The 21,877-nt window shown below is 49.4% G+C and overlaps 1 protein-coding gene across 2 annotated transcripts in view; it reads right to left on the bottom strand.

Annotated features, from left to right (window-relative positions):
• SMG5 (SMG5, nonsense mediated mRNA decay factor) overlaps positions 1 to 21,877 on the bottom strand; it is a 31,940-nt gene that overhangs the window by 6,668 nt on the left and 3,395 nt on the right. The window contains exons 2-18 of one of the 2 annotated variants that reach the window (XM_017808587.1): positions 18,573 to 18,671; positions 17,766 to 17,889; positions 17,017 to 17,173; positions 14,047 to 14,136; positions 12,699 to 12,788; positions 11,742 to 11,820; positions 11,036 to 11,161; positions 10,520 to 10,588; positions 8,485 to 8,693; positions 8,218 to 8,355; positions 6,376 to 7,077; positions 3,173 to 3,342; positions 2,816 to 2,891; positions 1,854 to 2,029; positions 1,351 to 1,509; positions 1,072 to 1,131; positions 81 to 240 (exon numbers count right to left, since the gene is read on the bottom strand). In XM_017808587.1, coding sequence (XP_017664076.1) covers positions 81 to 240; positions 1,072 to 1,131; positions 1,351 to 1,509; positions 1,854 to 2,029; positions 2,816 to 2,891; positions 3,173 to 3,342; positions 6,376 to 7,077; positions 8,218 to 8,355; positions 8,485 to 8,693; positions 10,520 to 10,588; positions 11,036 to 11,161; positions 11,742 to 11,820; positions 12,699 to 12,788; positions 14,047 to 14,136; positions 17,017 to 17,173; positions 17,766 to 17,889; positions 18,573 to 18,671 — 2,684 coding nt within the window. Of the gene's footprint in view, positions 1 to 80; positions 241 to 1,071; positions 1,132 to 1,350; positions 1,510 to 1,853; positions 2,030 to 2,815; positions 2,892 to 3,172; positions 3,343 to 6,375; positions 7,078 to 8,217; positions 8,356 to 8,484; positions 8,694 to 10,519; positions 10,589 to 11,035; positions 11,162 to 11,741; positions 11,821 to 12,698; positions 12,789 to 14,046; positions 14,137 to 17,016; positions 17,174 to 17,601; positions 17,723 to 17,765; positions 17,890 to 18,572; positions 18,672 to 21,877 lie in introns of those variants that run through there. The other variant, XM_017808588.1, reaches the window with a different exon arrangement.

Here is a 21,877-nt window from a genome sequence, read left to right as displayed (position 1 = left end):
CCCGGGCCCCTGAGGTCTGCTCCCAGCACGGAAGGGACAGGGGCAGGCAGCCACAGTTACCTGCCGTGGAGTCCCCATACCTGTGCGAGGGATGATGATTATGAACCTCCCGCTGGTGGCCAGCTGCTTGACAAGGGCCAGGTGCTGGCAAAGGGCCTGGGTGTCCGGGACAAGGTAAGGAGACATGGCTGACTGTGCTTTGGGCTGTTGGAGACTTCCCTCCAGCTGAGACACCTCCAGCTGAAAACACAGATGCAGAGACACTGGCTTCATATTTATGCTGAAACAAACCATCAAACAGGGCAAGACTCACCCTGCAAAGCTCCATCAGGCCCTTCCAACCTCCCAGCACACGGAGCAGAGGGCTGGATGCAGCAGAGGGTCAGTGAGAGATGACAGTCCCACTCTGCACTGCCCCAGCGCGGCCCCAACTCGAGTACTGGGAGCAGTTTTGGGCACCTCAATATAAGAAGGACATTGAACTATTAGGGAGTGTCCAGAGGAGAATGACCAGGATGGTGAAAGCTCGAGCCACTGAGGTTACTCAGCCTGCTCAGCTTGGAGCAGAGAAGGCTGAGGGTGATCCCCCACCACAGCCTACCCTGTCTTCATGGGGGTCAGCAACAGGGAGGTGCTGATTTCCTCTTTCCCATGACCAGCAATGGGACACAAGGAAATGGTTTATTCCATTTGCAGTTTCGTTGCTGCATCAGGGGAACAGTTTAGGCTGGACATTAGGAAAACTTTCTTCCCCCAGAGGGTGGCTGGTCCCTGGAACGTGCTCCCCAAGGCAGTGGTCATGACACCAAGTCTGCCAGAGCTCAACGAGTGCCTGGACAATGCTCTTGGGCATTCCATTTAGTTTTAGGTAGCCCTGTGAGGAGCAGGGAATTGGACTCCACGAACCTAATGGGTCCCTTCCAACTTGAGATATTCTATAATTCAGTCTACTCAGAATGGATTTACTGCCTCTGTGTAGGATGGGAGCAGAGAGTTCCCCCTTCCCTTCCCAGTTTCTGACATTCCAGCCACTACCCTGCTGGTTTTCAGGCTGGAACCAGCATCTCCTACCTGCAGCCGAAGCTGAGCCATGTCTCTCATGAGCCTGTTCCGACGAGCTTCCTCTGCAGCCTAGTTGCAAAACCAAACTTCCATATCAGTTAGCAGGAAACACACCAGCTGACATTAGCACACACTTCCAAAACCAGGGTGAAAAGGGGACACCAAAGTAGGTTTAAGGAGCAGAACAGTCATCTCCCCCCAAAGATCTGTGATTACAGTTACAACCTAATAGTAACCTACAAGAAACTGTGCCAAGCACAGAAAATTCATCCACCTCTGCCAACTCACCATGTGAAACTGGGCCTGGGCCTGGTGCAGCAAGTTGTCTTGGTCCGACTGTGCTATGCTGATGAAGATCCCAAGCTCCGAGTTGAACTGCAGGATGCTGCCCTGGAGGTGGGTAATGAAGTGACCGAAGCTCCGAATGCAGCAGATCCGCACGACAGACTGCAAGGAAGAACAGGCAGTCAGTGGCCACGGGGCTGCAGCCTGAGCCAGCTCTGACCCACAGCTCACACTTTTGGAAAAGGCGGGAACTGCTATTATACTGCTAATTCTGCTGGATGTTTCTATCTCAGGTCAGAGACTGCAGGAGGGGGCAGAAGGAAAGCTGACAGCCGGCCAGAGTGCTCAGGAGTGCCATTAGTCTGGGCTTCCCCAACCCAAGACAGCCTCGAGAAACATCAGCAGTCCCATCCTAAACCTCTGCTCAGGCCCTCAGTGTTGGGAAAAGGAACTACATAAAACAACAATCCAGGTCTGATTTTTTCCCAGGATTTATACCAACTCACCTCCTCAACTGCTGAGAAAATGGGCCGGTCCTGCTCAAAGTTAAACCTCCTGTGTGCATTTTTCAGAGGGGGGAGATTGCGCAGGGCCACATCTTCTGGGAGCAGGAGGCTGGCCTTCAGGTCTGGGAGCTCAGCCTCACTCAGGATGTCCTTGACTTCATCACACAGGGCCAGCCCTGAAGAGGAGGGATGGGAAGGAGAGCAAAATAACAGGTAAAGGGACAAAGAGGAAAACTGCTTTAAGGCACATGATCTGTAACGGTCACTGGCAGAGGTGTTAATGGCACATGTCCTGTGAGCACCTACTCAAGGAGGAACCAAAAGGCCACCCAAAACATAAGGAGCAACTGCCCCAAACAGCTTGCTGAGCAACTCCAGGAATTCTCCCATTTGGAGGGATAGCTTTCTCCCTCCTTCCAACAGACGAACATCCCTGTTTAAACTTTGCTTCTTGTGAACCACAGGGTTCTTCAGGTTCAGCCCCAAAGAGGCATAGGGCACATCATGAGCAGCTGGAGCTGCAAAACTATTTTCCAGGGTTGCCGTGACAAAATCACAGCCTTACTTCTGCTCCTGGCAGTGAATTTCACTCCTGCTGGCCACACAAGGATTTTCACACGCTGGTGTCAGTGTTTCAGCATATTGTCAGCCATATATAATACGTTTTTTGTGTGTGATTTTTGGGGTTGTCTTGTTGGGGCCAGGAGTTGGACTTGATAACCCTGGGGGATGTCCCTTCCAACTCAGGATATTCCATGATTTTATGATTCTAAAATCTATGGGATAGTAGTTAACTGTAACGGTGTTTTAACAAAAAAAACAACACGTGCATGTGTTGCTTCCCATTGTTCTTATAAAAACTGCTCCTTGGAAATATGTCCCCCGGGATCTCCCACACACCCTGGGAATCACTGAGGACTAGGGTTGGTGAAACATGACATTGCCATTTCCTTCTCCAGTACCTGATTCCTGCAGGTCTGCAGCAGAAGGCAGAAGGTTCAGGAGCACAGATAGCCTGTTCCACAGGCTCTGGGAACTCTGCAGGAAAAGAACACAAAAGGCCACAGAAAATGTCAGGACTGATGTACACAACAACCAGGCCACTTGAGCCTTCCAGCACCTCACAGCCTGCAGAATGCTTTATGAAGAGTAAATCTCACTACCCTTCTTAAGTCCAGGTGAGCTTAATTCAGTTGGTGGGGGATGTAACATCACCCTCTGTCTGGGACTGGGGCTGTGGCTGCAACCTGCCCTCCACATCCCAGTCCAGGGAAGCTGACCAGACACAGCCTTGGAGGGAGCCCTGACACCATCCCCACCTGAGCACACATGATGATGAGGTCTGTGTTCGTCCTCAGCCAGTCCAGGAACACCTTGACAGTGAGCAGCAGCCCCTCGTTGGTCACAATCTCCAGCTTCTCCTGAAGGGATCGCTCATTCCTGCAGGATCTGTTACTTGAAATGCTTTCCTCAGAGTCAGACACATCATCTGGAAAACAAAGGGAAGTGCAGGATGGCAGGGGTTAAAACCCCTGAGATGCCAAGCCCTGATGGTGTCAGAACAGCGCTGAGCTGGTAAAGAGTTGTGTTGAACTACCTGGTGCCTTCACACACCCTCATAAAACCAGTCCCTTTTCCACCACGGTCCCCTGTGCTGTTACCAGAATGTATCACTCCTGCATTTTCATCTTCCTTGGGAGAAGAGGACTAAGATCTCCCTGTGAAGGTCTGACAAATGCCTTAACCCCTGCAGCAGCTTCTGAGAGACTTGCTGACAGAGCAGGGCAGCATGTGCCTGCACAAGGAGCAGGGCAGTTCCTGCAGGGAACAGAGTCAGCGATGGCCATGAGTCCAGCACACTCCCACCTTTGGGCCACGCAAGAGAAGGAAATGGCAGGGCTGTCCTATGACCCAGGCCTGAGGAATTTTAAATGTTGAATATATTCTTTGCAATCCTGTAACTCTCCAAAGCTGAGGATCTCAAAGCCATTGCCAGTGGAATCACACGTGACACACGTGACCTGAGGTCCAGGTGGGAATCAACAACATGTTTTGCTACAGCCCCTTATTTCAAGGGCTGCCATTGCTGCCTATTAACACAGCAACGGGCATTCCATAAACCCTTGGAATCACAAGGGAGGGGGTAATTTATTCAGAACCCATCCCTGACAGTACTACACCACGAAACACCAGTTTAGAAACAGCACAGCCGAGAAGAGCTCAAACCTAAAAAAACCCCAAGGGTTAGTGAACTCATTCCACCTCTCATTTTCTACATCTGTAAAGGTATTGTGGCCACAGTTCCTGGAGCTGCAACATCTGGATAACCCACTGAGGAAAAGGGTTAAACAGATCAAAACCCATTTGGTTCTTCCTTTAACCCCCACCTCTTTCATGTGTCCATGAAGCAATGCTGGGAGCCAGTCAATACTGACATGATCTAATACTGCCCCTTCAAATTCTGGCCCAGGAAAAGCCTGAATCCTGCCAGTGCTGCAGGCCAGATGGATTTGGCAACAGGCTGCAGAATGTTTCCTTGCTCCAGGAAAGCTAGAAGGAATGACAAACAAGACCAAACAGGCCCATGTGGTTTTATCTGAAATACAAACAATACCTGTAGTGCACCAGATCCCCCTTTCCAGCTGCTTTTGCCCAGAGCATCACTCGGTCTTAAGTTCGGTGGTAATGGAGATATGGCAGCTCCACCTGCTGTGCATCTCCAGGGAGTTCAGCCTGGGACACTTGGTGAGGCACTTTCAGGGGGTCACAGAGAGGACCCTGACACCTCTCACATGCACCCAGGTCACATCTTACACATAAACTCCTATGAGAGCTTTGCAAGGTTGATAAGCTGTCATCTTAGGGAGAACTTCCTCCCCTGCATCTGCACTGTCTGTCACCAGAGGCCCTAGTAAGTGTCTGATTAGAGATTTCACATGGGAAAAAGGAAGATAATTCCAATCTTTAATACCTGCTGGAATTATCCTCTGGAGCCAGCATGGTTTCACCAAGGCAAATAGTGCCTGACAAATTTAGTGGCCTTCTATAAATGGGGTTAGAGCAGTGGGGGATGAGGGAAGAGCAACTGACATCATCTACCTGGATTTGTGCAGAGCATTTGGCACTGTCCCTCATGACATCTTTGTCTCTAAACTGGAGAGATATGGATTTGATGGATGGACCACTTGGTGGACAAGGAATTGGCTGGATGTAGCACTCAAAGAGCTGCAACCAATGGCTTGATGTCCAAGTGTAGAGAGCAGTGATGAGTGGCATCCTCAGGAGTCAGGATTGGGACCAGCACTTCTTAACATCTTGTTGGTGACATGGACAGCGAGATCAAGTGCACTCTCAGCCAGTTTGCCAACAACACTGAGTTGTGTGGTGGAGTCACAGGCTGGAGGGAAGGGACGGCACCAGAGGGACCTGGACAGGTTGGAGAGCTGGGTCTGTGCCAACCCCAGGTGGTTCAGCAAGGCCAAGGGCAAGTACTGCACGTGCCTTGGAGCAACCCCCCAGAAACACAGGCTGAGGGAGAATGGATGGAGAACAGCCCAGAAGAGAAGGACATAGGGGTGTGGGTTGACAAGAAGCTCAACATGACCCAGTCATGTGCACTGGGAGCCCAGAAAGCCAACGCTGTGCTGTGCTCATCCCCACAGTGTGGGCAGCACTTGAGGGAAGAAATTCTGCCCCTCTGCTCTGCTGAGGTGAGACCCCCCCCCCTGCAGTGATGACTCCAGCCCTGGGGCCTGCAGCACAGGAAGGATGTGGAGCTGCTGGAGCAAGTCCAGAGGAGGCCACAGAGATGCTCTCAGGTCTGGAGCCCCTCTGCTCTGGACACAGGCTGGGAGAGCTGGGGGTGTTCAGCTGGAAAAGAGAAGGCTCTGGGGAGACCTTAGAGCCCCTTCCAGTGCCTAAAGGGGCTCCAAGAGAAATGGAGAGGGACTTTGGACAAGGGCCTGAACAGGACAAGGGAAAATGGCTTTAAGCTGAAGGAGGGTAAATTCAGATGAGGTATTCGGAAGAAATTTTTCCCTGTGAGGGTGGTGAGGCCCTGGGACAGGTTGCCCAGAGAAGCTGTGGCTACCTCATCCCTGGAAGTGCTCAAGGCCAAGTTGGACAGGGCTTGGAGCAACATGGTCTAGTGGAAGGCATCCCTGCCTGTGGCAGGGGTGTGGAATGAGATGAACTTTGAAGTCCTTTCCAAACAAACCAGCCTATGACCTTGTAATTATCTGAGCTGCTCAGTGTTTAGTCTGTGGAGCTGAAGCTATTCTGGTAATCCTGGCTGGCTGCAGGTGTTGCCTCTGCTCAGTGCCCATATTCCTGGATGTTGGGCAGTAAAAGTAAAGCTTCTCCTTCAGGGAATGCCTAACCCATGGCCTGTCAATTACTTGGGCAACCTTGTTCTCCAAACCTGGTCAAAGGAGAGCTCCCACCATGAGAAAAGGTGAATTTAGCAAACAGACTGCCACAACATGCAGTTTTCTACTTAAAACTGCAATAACAAGGCCCTTACCTTGCTCTGCCAAGCTGGGCTTCTCCAGATCTCCGTTGACACATGGCTTGCTCTCTGTCCCGTCCTTCAAGGCAGGTGGTTCACTGTTGGGTTTCAGGAGGATGTTGCTGAACGTGGGGGCCAAGCGAAAGCAGCGTTTGGTCTGGAACAGCTGGGTGGACATGGCCTGCAGGTTACTGGCTATGCTTGCATCGTTAGTGCTCAGGGAAGCTGGCCCATTGACTGCTGGATCTGCTGCCTCAGTTTTAGAGATGCTTGGGCTCTTGGAGTCCCCCAGCCCACTGCCATCCACACAGTTTTTTAAGGCCTCTTTGGGCCCACTTTTGCCTCGGCTGCTTCCCTCCTCACCCGGCTCATCCTCCATGTCCTCCAAGTCAGACCGAGACTCTTGGCTGTTCATGTCAGAGTCTGTCTCCACATCAAAAGCAGCTTCTGCTTCCTCATCACTCTTCTCTGAGCCACTCTCTGAGCCATCGCTGCCCTTGATGGAGCCCTGGCTGGAATCAGAGTCAAAGCCCTCGCTCAGGTCGCTCTCATCCGCTTTCTGGGGGTGGCGGCGGCGGCGCAGACAGGAGAGCCGGGAGTATTTCTTGCTTTTCTTGCAGTTGTTCTTCCGCTGTTCCTCGCTGGGCTGATGATTGGCCAACTCAGCTTCAGCTTCCTTCTCAATTGAGTTCACAGGCTCCCGTGATTCCTGATCATCTGGATTTATAAGGAGAACACAAGCTAAAGTCACAATGCCTCCCACAGGCTGCTGCTTGTCAGCCCTGAGCCTGGGGCACCAGGGCCGCAAAATTCAGCCACCACTTCCATCAGTGTCAGAAGAAGCAGTGGCAACCCCAGAAGAGCTACTCACTTTCTAAAGGCACCTGGGGAAGCCCTGGGAAGCCGTGATTCCTACTGCCCAAGCTGTGCTGCTCTGTTACCAGGCAGCCTTAGTGCTGAATGCTGCTAAACCAACACCAAACACAGATGAATTCTAACTCTCCTCCCCATCTTTCTACAGTCAGAGCAACCCCTCAAACAAGGCAATGACCTGACCCAATCCCTTCCTTGACCAACATTCTCCCAGCCTTTCCAGCAACCCTGAGTCACCCTGACAGCTTCAAAACCTGCAGGGGAGGGGTTGTTCATTGTTGCTTTTACCAGGAACCCTCTCACCCTGCCTTCAGTGAGGTATTGCAAAAAGAATGTTGGCAGGGGAAACATTCAGCAGTTTTATTCTCTGCTCAATGGGATTCCCCAGAAACTCAAGTGCTGCCCTTGCCCAAGCAGAGCTGAGGTATGCTGAAAGGGCCTGTCTCCCTCAGCCCTCCTCTGCCTCCCTCAGCCCCCTTCTGCCTATCCCAGCCCCCCTTCGCCTCCCTCAGCCCCCTTCTGCCTATCCCAGCCCCCCTTTGCCTCCCTCAGCCCCCTTCTGCCTATCCCAGCCCCCCTTTGCCTACCCCAGCCCAGGTCTTTCACCCAAGATCATCTCCTCAGTGGAAGAGGAAAAAGGCCAGTAAAGAAGAGTAAACAGAGAGACAGAAAATAAAGTCTCGGACTGGGGTAAGCAGGTGATGAATGAGCTGCCAAGAAACACAGAAAGCAAACTTCTTACAAGGAAAGCAACATGTCCATCCTGTGATGATTCTGATACTCACAAAGAGCATCCAAACAGAGACTGTTCAGCAGATCATCCAGCTTTGGGGATTCCAGCCCAGCAGTCAAAGATCAAGATGCCTCTACCCTCACTCAGGCACTACACTACCAAACTCACGCCCAGAAAATTAGGAAAGGAAAAGCCAGCCCTATAGGCAGGCAACTGGGGAGACCCAGCTGCTGCCACGCCTGTTCTCTTACCTGCGCCATCACTCTGAAAGGCTGGGACGGGATTTTCCCCTTCTTCTAGCTCTGCCTGGAGGCGAATATTGACGTGATTTATCAGGTGAGAGAAGAGGGCCAGCGTGAAGGCAATGGCTGCGCTGTACTGCTTGGAACCTGCAACCAGACAGTGAAGTGGAGGAGGTAAGCACTAGGCCACAGCACAAACACCAGTTCACACAGCATCTCCAGCCTAACTGCAGTACTGCATGTTCATCATGAAATTTCCATTAAAGCACTGGTTACCTGCCCTCTTGAGGCTGTGAACACTCATAAGGCAGATGATGACCATGCGAAAGATCAGGAGATCAGGAAGGAAGGAGTACCCGCTCTCATACTCTTCTTCATCTTCACTACTTGAGCCCAGGTTAGGAGGAGAGGGCAGGTAGAACAAGCACAGGTTGAAATCCTCCAGCACAGACTGGCAGAGAGACGTCAGCTCAGAATCCAGAGAGCTTAACAAGAGTTAAAAATAAACAAGAATTATTACTCAAGTCTCATGCTTCTGGCAATGTCTGCACAGAAACTGAACCAAAACTAGCAGTTACGCTGTGCTTTAGCACCAGGCAGGATGAAGCACCAGAGAATATACTGCAGTCAACAACAGCTATGGGAAGCAAGCAACATTAATCAGATTATGCTTTCCTCTCCAAAGCTGCTAAATTGAAGACAAATGAGAACTAGAGATGGGTCACCAGAAACCAGATGACTTTTCCCATGAGAGCTCAGCAGTGCCCATTAGGCACTTCAACGCTAAAGGAAGCAAAAGTTCCAGACGCACTGCTCAGTGAAAGTGTTACACTGCACACACACAGGACTCAGCTTTTCCTCCTCCTATGACTCGAACTTGCAGTCCCGCAAGAATATTCCAAAATCCTCTGTAGCTATTCCCTCCCTCAAAGGAAGCACCCACAGGATCAGTCCAATGGGCTATGGGGGCCTCCTAGTTACAAAACAAATCCGCCAGCAGAACTTCCAACAAGTCCTTTTTAGGGGGAATTGTCCTTGGGAAATTGAAGTAATTTCCAATTTTCCTATGTGCTAAATACATATTAAGTGGATATTAAAGGAGCCTTGTAGTTCCACCACGGTATAAGTCAAGGTTGGAAAGCCAATCCTACACTGGGCTGCATGAGCAAGGGCAGAGCCAGCAGGGTGAGAAAGTGTTCTCCCTCTCTATTTGGCACTCACGAGGTGGCATCTGGAGCACTGCATCCAGTCTTGGGGTCCTCAGGACAAAAAACCCCACCAAAAAAAAAAGACACTAACAAAGTGGACTTGGTCCAGCAGAGGAACAGAGAACATGATGTACGAGAAGAGGCAGAGAATCAAGTTTGTTCAGCCTGAAGGACAGAAGGCTCAGGGGTACTGTCTTCTACTTCCAGATGCCAAAGAGGTGATTACAGAGGACCAAGAAAGACTCTCCTCAGTGGTGTACAACAAAAGGAAGGGAAGTGGTGGGTACACACTGCAGAAAAGGAATATGAGACTAGATGCAAGGAGAAAAAAATTCTGTGGTGAAGGTGGTCAAACACTGAAAAAGGGACCAGAGAGGCGTGGGATCTCTGTCCTTGGATCCAGTCAAAACTCAGCAGGATGAAGCTCTGAGCAACCTCGTCTGACTTCACATCTGTATCTACCTGCACAGTGAACACTACTCTGGAGGAGAACTGGACCCCCACAGGGTCCCTTTGAACCTAAAACATTCCACAGTGACTTTAGGTGCAGCCTGTGTCTAAGCCCATTAAAACACTTGCTCTATTTCAAGCAGTTAGAGGTTAATTTACAATCACCTGAAAACCTCCAGCAGAGTCAGAGAAAATCCAAGGAAAAAAAACCAAAAAACCAAAAATCACACAGCTAACAACCAGGTTTTGCTGTTTGTTTCCTTGAACAAGGTGTTTGGTTACAGATTTCCAAGTGCAGTGAACAGCCCTGCACATGTGTGGATGGTGACTCTTTGCTGTCCCATCAGCCCAAATCCAGGGCTTGCCAGGAGATAGCATTTGATGACTGCACAAGGGAAGCAAACACCAAAGGTACGGTACAGCACAGAGACAGCTGCGAGGCTCAGGAGTTCAACACTTACTGAGTACTGGCTCGATTTAGACAAAGAAATCAACCCTTTGGTATTGCAGCCTACCCTGTACAAATAGTCTGAAGTCTTGGATCTTTTGGCAGAAAGCCTCAGCACAGGCACCATTATCCGACAGGGAATAACAATTCCAAGTGCCTGCTACTGTCAGTTATCAACAGAAGATGTAATCTGCCATAACCTTACCTGCTCTTTGGCTGCAAAAGACTCTGCAGGTACATGAAGCTCACCAGCAACCTCTTAATGTCTTTGCCTCTAAAGAGATGGAAAAGAAAACACTGTAAAGCAGGTGCCTCATCAGAGATGGTCTGGTCTCACAGAGCTCTGTTAACAGGTAAACTAGGTCTCAACTGAAAGCTGCATTCTGATGAAAGTGGAGGGAAAGAAGACAGTTTATACACTGTCAACTTTCACCAATATGCCCCAACCCTTATAAACAGGCCCCAACTCCAGGGGAGAGTGAAAAAAATCTCTCATCTCAAACTAAACCTGGCATTTAGCTTTTTTCCTGAAATTATGACCTGAGACATCAAGAATGGGATCTAGAGTGGGGCTCTTGAAATTCTGGGAGCAGTCACCGCATCAAATGGCCCATCTACTGGTTCCACTTCCCACAAAGACACTACTCTCAACCCAGAGGATGACACTGGTGGCACTGCAAACCCTCAGCCTGCAACCCTCTCCTTTTCTTTCCCTTCTTACCGTTTCTTGCTTGGAGACAACTTCCTGGTTTCACATTTCTTCAGCTGGTGATACATCTTGGCTGCTTTGTCATACAGCCGCTTCAGGTTCCCATAGGCACCTTCGAAGGACACTTCAGACTGGATGCTGAGACACAAAAGACACAGCAGAAGCTACTTTGCTACAAGGCTGCTCCTATTTCATGTCTTTAACTCACTAGCAAGTTACTCAGGCATTGAGGCACAAGGACAGGTACCAAGTGCTGCTGTTGGCACACACTGGGCAACTTAACTCCCACTGACAGCTGCAAACCCGACTTTAGCTGCCCCACAGCTCCCACCTGCCTGGCTTACACACCTCATATCGGTGCCTTCAGGCCAGGTTCAGGTAACTGAATTCCACCCACCTCACTTGGCAGGGTGCCTCCCTCAGTACCTCCACATCCCTTCCTGCCTGGCTCTTCAGCTAAGGAGAGGGCTCAGGTGAAGCCCTCCAGGTGCAGCCCTGCACAGAAGTTTAGTGACCAGCACGATGGTTTGGTTTGACTGAGGCTTGCTCTCATTACCAGCCCTGCTCAAGGGTGAACTAAACCCATCTCTTTCCCTTCCCCTGTAATTCATCTGCTGAAAACAGTCCCAAGTCCAAAGTGAAGGCAAAGAGGATCCGGCACCTGCAGCAGCAGCACACTGCTCCACAGCCCAGGACGCCCAGACCCACAGGCACTCACCAGCGTAAGTAGCAGTAGGTTGCTTCCACATTGTAGTATTTGCTGCCTGCCAATGTCCCCAGCTGGTTGAAGGGCATTCCTGTCAGGAAGGAGAAGGGCAATGGAATTCACATGGAATTCTCCAATAGCCCTGATGAAAAGTAGATCCTTTCCCCCTCACTACGTTTCCACATAGGAAGAAAGCCAGAAGACACAAACAGTAGTAAAGCTGCAGTACAAAGGTCTGGACTAAATCCTTCTGCCATCCAGGCTTTGTTTTCTGTTTTACAGAGCTTTTAGATACTCCCCACCTTCTGCCAGTTATCTACATAAGAGAGCAGAGCAAACAATGCCTCCTCCTCTGTATTAACAATGCCGCAGCCTTGACTCCGTATTTCTCGACACAGACATCACCTTATCAGCATCTGAGAGCTCTGCTCCAGCTTACTGTAGTGCAGAAATTATTGTCACTTATTTGAGACCAGCCTATCAAAACAGCTCAAAGACAGCATGGAGAGAACACTTGGCTGGAAATGCATACTTTAAAGTAAGACAGGCCCTCCACTCCAGTGCCAATGTGTTCCCAGAAGGAGGCACTTCTGAAGGAGGAAACAGCACAAGAGTTTTTTTTTGCAGGTGTAAAACGTGGGACGTGACCAATAATGCTCTGCTCCTGGCAGTGGAGAGCTGGATCTGCCCTCAGTCGACAGGCACAATGTCACCACACTCAGGGAAGTCTGAGCTTCTCAGAGGTTCTCAGATGAGTAAGGTGAAGTCACTGACAAGGAGCGCCCTGGCTTTAACTCCTCTCTTTGGCTTGCCAGCAAGAGAGGTTCTCAAAGGAAGCAATCCTAGCCAGAGGATAAAACCACTCCTCTCCCAGCTGCAGGACATAAACCTGACCGGTGCAGTACCACATTGTTTTCAGGTTGCGGCAACACAGTTTTAACAACTAAAAATTCATGGTAAGTCACTCACCAATTTGTGGTGCAACAGAAAGGGCTTGATAGTAAAACCGCTCCGCCAGCAGCTCCGTGTCCACACCTGCCAGCTCATTCTGGTAGCGAGCTGAAAGGAAACCACACACCGCACATCAGAAACCCGAAGGCAGCGCCTGCTCTTCCCCACTGCAGCACAGCACAGTTTCCCTACAGATTAAAGACATGACAATAATTGACATACTGGCCAAGTCAACAAATCCATCAAAGAACTGTTCTTGGCAAACACAACACACAAGGTTTGCCAGGCCTGTCTGAAGTTTTTTGTACCTGCTCACACCACACACAAGCTCTGCCCCTTCCGGTGGGGGCCCTCCGCGCTTGCAGCAGCACGTGAGCAAAGCGAAGATGTTCTGCTCCATGTTATTCATCTATCCTTGAAGTAACTCAGAGTTGTGCTCTATTTTCCAATACCTCAGACTATATTCTACTACAGCAGAGTGTGAAATCTAAGTCAAGTCAGCTGACTTAATAAAATATCTGGCTGTGGCTAGACCGGACTTTATTAATTTTTTTCTTTTCTTTTTTTTTTCTGTTTTTTGAAAAACATAGGCATTTTGAAAACCTTAGGTGACAGCACTGTGAAGAGGTGAACATGTTTCTCTCCCACCACTCAGGTAAGTCATTCTTACTACCCCACAAGATATTTATTTGCAATGCCATCTTCAGGCTGATTCATGCACAATGATAACCCCAAACAGCTTTCACCAGCTCGGAGGCTGCAGAGTGTCAGACACACGTACCCACGCCGCACTTTCAAGAGCTGCTTTCTACACAGTACATGCTCACTCCCACATGTTCACAATCAAGAAGCTGACACACCACACACTTCAGGAGGGCGTCACTGTGGGACAGACATGCCTGCTATAAAAAGCATGACACACAGCCAGGCACAATGACAAAAAACCTGGGGCCTTGCAGTAGCAAAACTCTGGACTGATGCACAATATTGCTTAAATCTGATTTTCTGTCCCACTGGTGCTGATGGCAGTGGCTCCATAAAGCAAGTCAGAACTGAGCAGTCAACTTGCTTTGAGTTTCCTTTACACTGTCCAAACCACGTAAATAAAAGAAAAGGCTTCCATTTTTACACACTCACAGCTGGTTATCAGCAGCAAACTCCTCATCTACCTGCCGAAAACCAAAGCTCCTGCAACTCACAGCAGTTCAGCCATGAGGATTTCAGCTTATCCTGTGACAAAGGGGTCAGAGGGAAACAGAATCTGCAAGTAACCTCAACTGGTGCCTAACAGTGACGGCCTTGCATGGTACAGGCACCATCTTTTTCCTGTTTCAAAGGCTGCCCTGAGAGGCAATGCTGTTCTTACCTAGATCTCCCAGGTAAACTAGACATCGGTGACATGCCATCTGTGCCCACTCCATCTCCTTCTCCGATGCAGACACGGGCTTCTTGCAGCCTACAAGTAAACATGAAATCACTTACAGCACCGGGTGGAGGCTGCTGGGAAGACACAGGAGCCACCCATGCCTCTGCCCAAGACACCCAAATCAAAGCCCCCACAGTCAGACCCCACTGCTGACTGCTGTCTGGGGCACCTTATAGAGCAGCCCTGGGTCACTCTTGTTGTCAAAACGTGGAAAATAAACAGAGAAAATACTCACAGACACTGCTGCTCACCCACCTGCCTTGGACACCCTGCTGACCGGAGCAGTGTGTGTGACCACATCACCAACAGTCACAGAAATAAATGATGTCACCTTGTCTACAAGGTCTGCTGCAGTGACCTGGCTCCATCTACCCTCAGATGAGAGGACAAAGGCCAATTCCTGTCTACAGGATCATATGATCATGTCAATGCAGGACTGAACACAAGCTACTAAAGTTGATTTCATTAGCATGGCTAATGAGGCCTTTGGATGGGAGCGGGCACATATCCCTGGAAGCCAAACAAACTCCGTGCACTGGCACTGGGCAGCAGCACACAACAGGGACAGACCCTTCCCAACACTGAAGATGGAAATAAATTCATTGTCTCAAGACCAAGATCTAGACTTAGCACTGGCCAACCAAAAGAGAAGTAAAAGAAGGAAAAATCAGGACAGAAATCTGTGCTGTGGACAGGGCAGCTGGAGTCAGTTAGAGAGAACTGCCTCTGGACAACGCTGCCTTTGCATCCAGGAGGGAACCAAGTTGGTGACAGGGTTGGAAGGCACACCCTGGGAGGAGTGGCCATCATCTCCGGGCTTCTCTAGGTTGGAGAAGAGGCTGGGGGAGACCTCATCACTCTCTGGAGCTTCCTGAAGAGGTGAAGGTGTCAGTCTCTTCTCCCTGGCATCCAATGATAGGATGCATGGGAATGGTTCAAAGCTGCATCAAGAAAGGTTTAGACTGAACATAAGGAAGCCTCTCTTTACCAAGAGGGTGGTCACACCGTGGAATGGGCTTCCTAGAGAGCTGGTTAATGCCCTAGGCCTGTCAGTGTTTAAAAGGCATTTGGACAATGTCCCTGGCAACATGCTTTAACTCCTGGTCAGCCCTGAGTTGCTCAGGCAGTTAGACCAGAAAATTGTTGTAGATCCCTTCCAACTGAAATAGCCTTGTCTATTCTACACTAAACTTACAAAGAAAAGGCAGTTCAGGCAGTGGAAAGTGTCAAAAGCAACAGGGGAAGGCTGCAGCCAGCTGATCTGAACTAACTGAAGTCATCAAACGTGACTCAGTTCCTGGGAAGGGCACGTCCCACCTCCACCCAGCCAGCATGGCCACAGTTCGGCCACAGATCAGGAGGCAAAGGCTGCTGCGCCTGCGCCTCCTCCCAGGAGAGTGTCCACCGGGCCACTCACAGCACAGGCTAAGGCTGGGTTCAGTCTTCCTGCTGCCAAAGACTCCCACCTTCTGGAGGAGAAAGTTCCCTCATGCAGGAATCCCAAAGAAGATTTTTAAGACTGATCCAGTCCTCACTCTCCCTCCCCCCTGGCTGAGGTTAAAAGGGTCAAAATGAAATCTGGAGACTGCAGTGAGGAGCTGTTCCCACTTACCAACAGGTGTTGTATGAGTGGCATTATAAAAATACACAGCCTTAAATCTGTGTCCACGTGTGCTGTTGGACCTACTCTCCCTTTTTTTGCTCTGAATCCTCTTGCTCCCATTCACACAACCATCGAGTTGTGCCCACCCCAATCTGTGGTTCATACCGGATCCTTTCACATCCATCACTTCTGGATAGGCAGGGTTCCATCTCTATTCTCCAGTTACATGCCCACCTGCCACATCCTTTTAATTAAAGAGTCCAAACACACCAAGAAACTTGAACAAGGGGAGCTTTTCACATGCAATCATCCCTCAGGGTACAAACCCACCTGGAATGTGCACTTTGAGGATTTATTAATTCTGCAGTACTGAGATACATTTCTCAAAGCAACAGTTGCCAGGAACATCTGCCTTGTAAACAAACATTTCAAAGCTGATAGTGATACCATCATGTCCCAGAACTAACAGTAGGATCTCAGCACCTAAACCCCTTCTTTTTCTAAAGACACACTAACTTTTCTTAGCCAGGTGTTGCCTTCCTACCCCCTGCCAGCTTTAAGCGTATCAGTTTAACCCTTGCTAATAGAGTTCACAAAACACATGGAGGTTCCATTTCTCACCCGGACCCACCCAAACAGAAACATGAGCCTTGAGGCCACCAAGCACAACCAAAGGCAAATGGACACAGACCACTACAAGGCAACTGAGGATGTGAATGCACAGGCGGCCTTGAGCTGCTTCAGGACTGTAAACACTCTTATTCTTCCTCCCCTAACAGGTACAATACCTCAGATTCCCCTGCACCCAAGGGCATGCACAGAGATCACCTGAGCCAGCTGACATGAGCTACAGGACCCTCCTGTCCAATACCCAATAGTGGTTTTAAAGCCAGACAGTGAAGAGAGCACAGACAGAAGAGGGATCAAGAAGAGGAACAGTGTCTAACAGTGACTAGGATGTACTGAAAGAAATGTGTTGATTTCAAGAACCTATTCCTCTGTCTGTTTTAATTAAGCTTTTAAAAACATTCTGTACAGTCAGCAGAGCTCTTCAATTTTCCATAAAAATCTGCCATTGTCAGACACTTACTAAATAATTTTCTAACACTTTTTTCTGCTAGAAACCCTTCTTTCTTCCTTAATATAGTATTATAAAAAAGAAGTGCCATAGAGAAGAAAGCAGGACAGTCTGTTCTAAGCAGATAACTTGCTAATAATCCCTTGAATGCTGAAACAAAGATGGACTCGTGCAAGGTGAGGCCACCTGTCTGGGATTCAGCCCTGCCCACAAGCCCACAAGCACAAACCTATGAGAGGGTCCGTCACGTGCGTCCAGTCGATGCAGCACTGCAGCTCCAGCTGGTAGTGGGACTGGATGTAGAGCAGGAGGTGCTGGTAAAACCCTATGCCAGCCACCAGGTGAGTCCGGTACGCGCACTCCAGAGTGCTGCGGCTGTGGATGTGCTGCGAGAAGGAAAAGGAGCACGTTAATGCAGTCTAGGAAGCAAGACAGTGGGTAGCTCAGCTGTTAAGTGGTTTTGCACAGCTCTGTACCTCCTGCTCAACACTGTTGCCCCTGGTGGTGTTTACTAAGGGTCAACATCAAGGAGAAATACTTGCAACAACAAATAAAATCAAGCTGCTTGGTTAGAGCACCTTAAATATGCCCCGACCCCTGGATGACCAGGAGAGCTCACAGCATCGAAACACTGTGAGGACCTTCCAGTGATCAACTCTCATAAAAACAATCAGAACTACTGATGAAGCCTCTTAAAACCACTGCTCTACATGGAGAGATCTGTCTTATGAAGTGAGGAACACAAAAAAATCAGCGAATTCTGTTGAAAAGCCCTCTGCGATGGCAGCTCTCTCGGCAGCCTGTTAGCACTTACCTGCCCACTGCTAAAGGCACAGGGAAGCTCCATAATAATTCGGGAGCCCTCAGCTTCCCGCCCTGGACTCAGACCACAACTTCTCCAAGCAGATGAAGCTTTCAACTTGGCCTTATTCACTGCGCAACCACGGACCTTCTCATGCCAGAGCCATAGATACCTGCCTTTTTATTTGTTTTAATGAGCTGGATAACTTCATAGTAAACTTTTCTCCAGAGCAGTTCTTCTGCTTTTCTTCCATAATCCACTGGATGCAGGAACATCAGCTTCACACACAGCTCCCGCAGCCTGGGACAGACAGCAGAGCATTCACAGTGAGCTGCTGCAGCCTCAAGCACAGCTGCCACTACAGAAGCATGGAATCCACTACAGAAGCATGGAATCCACTACAGAAGCATGGAATCCACTACAGAAGCATGGAATCCACTACAGAAGCATCCGAATCCATTACGATGGCTAAGCTAGGACATGGGGTGATGATACAGCCTGGATCACTCCCACAAAAGAGCACCTGGAAAAGCTGTACACCCAAACCAGTACTCTGGGCTCAGCTGGCCAACAGTGACTTCCTAAAGTGCAGTAATGACAAGAATTGGCTTGACAGCTTAAAAAATGAGTAAGAATAATCCTCTCTGCTTTGCACCCCCCAAACCTGATAAAAGATGCCACACATAAGTAAAAAGTTTCTGCCCCACAGTTTTTATTACAAGGAAGGAACCAGTCAACACAAAGACAATTTATTTCTATCAGTGACACCCAGGAAAGCATCCAGCTACAGACTGTGTGGTTAATGCTGATCAAATGCAGGTCTGAAATCCAGCCTCTGCTTCCAAAATCTGGAGGAATCCCAGGTCAACAGGCACACAACAAACCAAATACACTGAGAAACTCCAGATTCAACAGCTCCACGTGTTGCTTCACACGGATTTTCCCCAGCCAAACACAAAACACAAGTATCCTGCCCAACTTACTTGTTCCTCAAGCTGATGTTCTCTGGCTTGAACACGTCCTGATACGCTGCCTTATTGCCAAGGATGAGATCCAGTCGATGCACGGCCTCAACCACTGCCCTGCATGGGAACACAGAACCAAGAGTTTCAGGACGGTGGGTGAGCTGGGATCACTGGGGTGTCCAAGTTAGTTCCACTGTCAGCACACCACCCTGTAACACCACACCACAGCCACTGTGTGATTAAAACAACTGACTGAATGCTAACAATCACTATTTTGATAGGAAGAATCAAACCTCCACCAATTCCTGCTTCCTTACCAACTTGCCTATGAAGGGAGGCAAGTCAAATCACTCATTTCCCAAAACTTCCCTGTCTTCGCTACAAGGATTCACTGGTTAAAACCCTTAAAGAAGTCTCAGTGACAGGTAACAGAGATATTCAAACCCAGTCTAAAAGAGGAAATTTGTTTTGAGGTTTTTTCCCCCCAAAAGCCAGCTAAGAGAGAGCAAGCAACCTCCAAACTTTTTGAGTCATGCAGAAATACTTCTGTGAATCACTGCCCAAGACTTTCCTCTTGGAGGAAGAATCCCACACCACGTGCAAAACTCAAGCACTCAAAAGTTTGTAAGTTGTGAACAAATCAGACCATTCCAAATGCTGCAGTGAAATGGTCCCAGGGACTTTCAGCAGCATTAGTGCTGACAGAAAGAACCTCATCAATAGCTCATGGACCGCTCGATAACGCACAATCGACCGTCAACCCTTGTGACACAAGAAGTCACCTCCAACCCCTGCCTGTGCTCTGCCCCTATCCAAGGTCACTAAACACACTCCTGAAGTCAACTCTTCCCAGCTGTTGACTCTACTCCTCTTTAAGCAAGCCATCCCTCAAGCCATCAGCCACAAATTCCACCAATCCTAGTTCTCCCCCTCGGCCCATTGTCATTCCTTGTTTGCCCCACACCTGAGCTGAGCCCATCACAGCCTGAGAGCTGTTGGAACAAGGAGCTGAAGAAGCCGTGATGTGCTTGTCAAACACAGAACTGGGCAGCATCAGAGTAAACTCCTGAGATGCTGTGGCCAGACTGCTCCCCCTCCCAAAATCTCCATGCCTGCTAAACGGGAACTGCCCTGTCACACTTGCAGCACCACGTCGTGACTGAACCTGCTGCTAGTGCACTGATGGTCAGATGGAGCACAGGACCAAAATAAGACACAGCCTGCGAGCCCTGGGGAGACTGAAACCACCACCACTTCCTTGAAAACTACAGATATTACTGCAAAGTAACTGATAGTTTTCTACGTCAGTCCCTTCCCAGAAAAGCCAATCTTCCTTCACAAACCCACGACAACAAAAGGAACCTCCCTGAAAAAAAAACAGGACATTCCAGAGCTCGAAGAGGAAATGTCCCATCTCCTGCCATGCCACAAGAAGCCTCTCACCCCAGGTAACTGGAAATGTCATTTCAGTAACCACAGAACCTGACAGAAGAAGGAAGCATGGGGAACAGGAGTGCCTTATGCAATGCCTTGAGAGATCAAAACACTACAAAGTTGAACAAACTTCTTCCTGAATAATCATGACGAAAACCAAGGAGAGAGTAAGAATCACACTACGTCCTGCTACGTCCTCAACATCCAGCCCCTCCTGCTCACTGACCTCTTTCTCACACAGCCTGAAGGGCCTTTGCAACCTCTGACAGCCCAATACCTTCAACAGCAAGGAAGTGAATAAAAAATATTTTGGTTGACAGGTAACAGGCACTGAGCATGCAGCATCCAGACAAGCTCGTAGTGGGGTGGGGGCACACTAACAAGCCTCCTCCAGTTTAGTTTCCCCACAAAGCACAGGCCCCGCACATCTCCTCACTGCAGCCTGGGACTGCTGTCCTGGCTGCGGCTCTCAGAGCCCTTCCCAGCGCATCAGGAGCTGACTGGCTTCCTGTGCAGGAGGGTGACCAGGGGAAAAGGGAACTGCTGGTTCATTTGATTCCCAGGGAGAACTATAGGAAAACTACAGCTGTTGCTTTCCGATATGGGCAGACTCCACCTCTTCAAAGCAGCTGTAAAACCACATTCACAGGTGTGAGCACCAGTGTCCAAACCTTCACGTGCAAGTTAACTGTATTTGGAGCCTCAACACTGTCTCCTTCTCCTGACATTTATTCCACTCAAATTCCCTTATGGGCACACAGTCCAAGTTCTCTCACAGCCAAATAAGGCTCTGATTTTCTTATATCCTAAGGAAGGGTCACAAAACTTCGTCTAAGAATCCCCCTGAGTTCAGCAGTGTCAGAAATGCAGCACAACACTCCTGAAATGGCAGGAATTTCTCGAAGAGCAGTTGCCAGAGCCCCTTCCCAGTGACCAGCAAACAGACAGCTATTGACCTGCCAACAGTATCCATGGGCAAGAAATGTGATCGAGCCGTGAAGGAAAGCCTACTTATATGCACCAGGACTCAAAGCCCTGCCAAATTAGAAGTACAGAAAAGTTTCCTTCCAGGGATGGGCTGATCAGGGACACTGAAAGGTATTTCACTTTCCCCTCAAGGTGGCCCAGAGGGCATCTCCTGTACAACCTTGTTTCCTACAACAGCCCAGGATGGGCACATGCAGACACTCGGTGCCTCTGCTGTTCTTCCAGAGTTTGTAAAGGAAGAGGGAGTTGGTGACTGGAGAGCAGCAAGGTTTACAGGTCGGGATGTGGTTCCTGAGCCCTAAGACAGGCCCCACACTAAAACGTAGACTTGTCCACACAGGCCCCGTGGTGCTGCTTGAAGAGGAGGAAGCAGGAGCAAAGCAGAATCTCTGACAGCTGGTGATGACCTGCCAGGATCTGAAGTGCAGAGGAAAGGGGACTCAGTGAGGACAAAAGGTACAGGAACCAGCCTCACTGCAGAAATGTTGGAAAACAGCAATGCAGGCCCTATGGACCATGCACTGGTAAAAATGCCCTTCAGCATCTGTGCCCGGACTGGCCTGAGACCATGGGCTGAACTTTACTTGGCAGTTAAGAGGCCAAATCCTGTCCCAGGACCCATTTTTCTACCTGCTGGGTTTAAATGTTGCTTTCAGACAGCACATCAGAGCCACAGAGGAGGCAAATCAGATGCCAGTCTATTAAAAGAATCAAGTACAGCACATGGAGCCAGGCAGGGTGGAAACAGGCCAGTGCCAAGTCCTCTCCAGACACGCAGACACCGATCTGTCCCCTTCCCTCTGTGCCATTAACAGTCTGGGATGGGGCAGAACAGCAGGCAGAATTATTTGTCCCCTCTCTGTTTCTTTATTTAATACATCACTAAGAGCCACAGCCTCTGA

The sequence above is a fragment of the Lepidothrix coronata genome, unplaced genomic scaffold (assembly GCF_001604755.1).
Source record: "Lepidothrix coronata isolate B3197 unplaced genomic scaffold, Lepidothrix_coronata-1.0 Scaffold23, whole genome shotgun sequence".
In the NCBI taxonomy this organism is placed as follows: Eukaryota; Metazoa; Chordata; class Aves; order Passeriformes; family Pipridae; genus Lepidothrix; species Lepidothrix coronata.
This window is presented reverse-complemented; position numbering and strand designations above follow the sequence as displayed.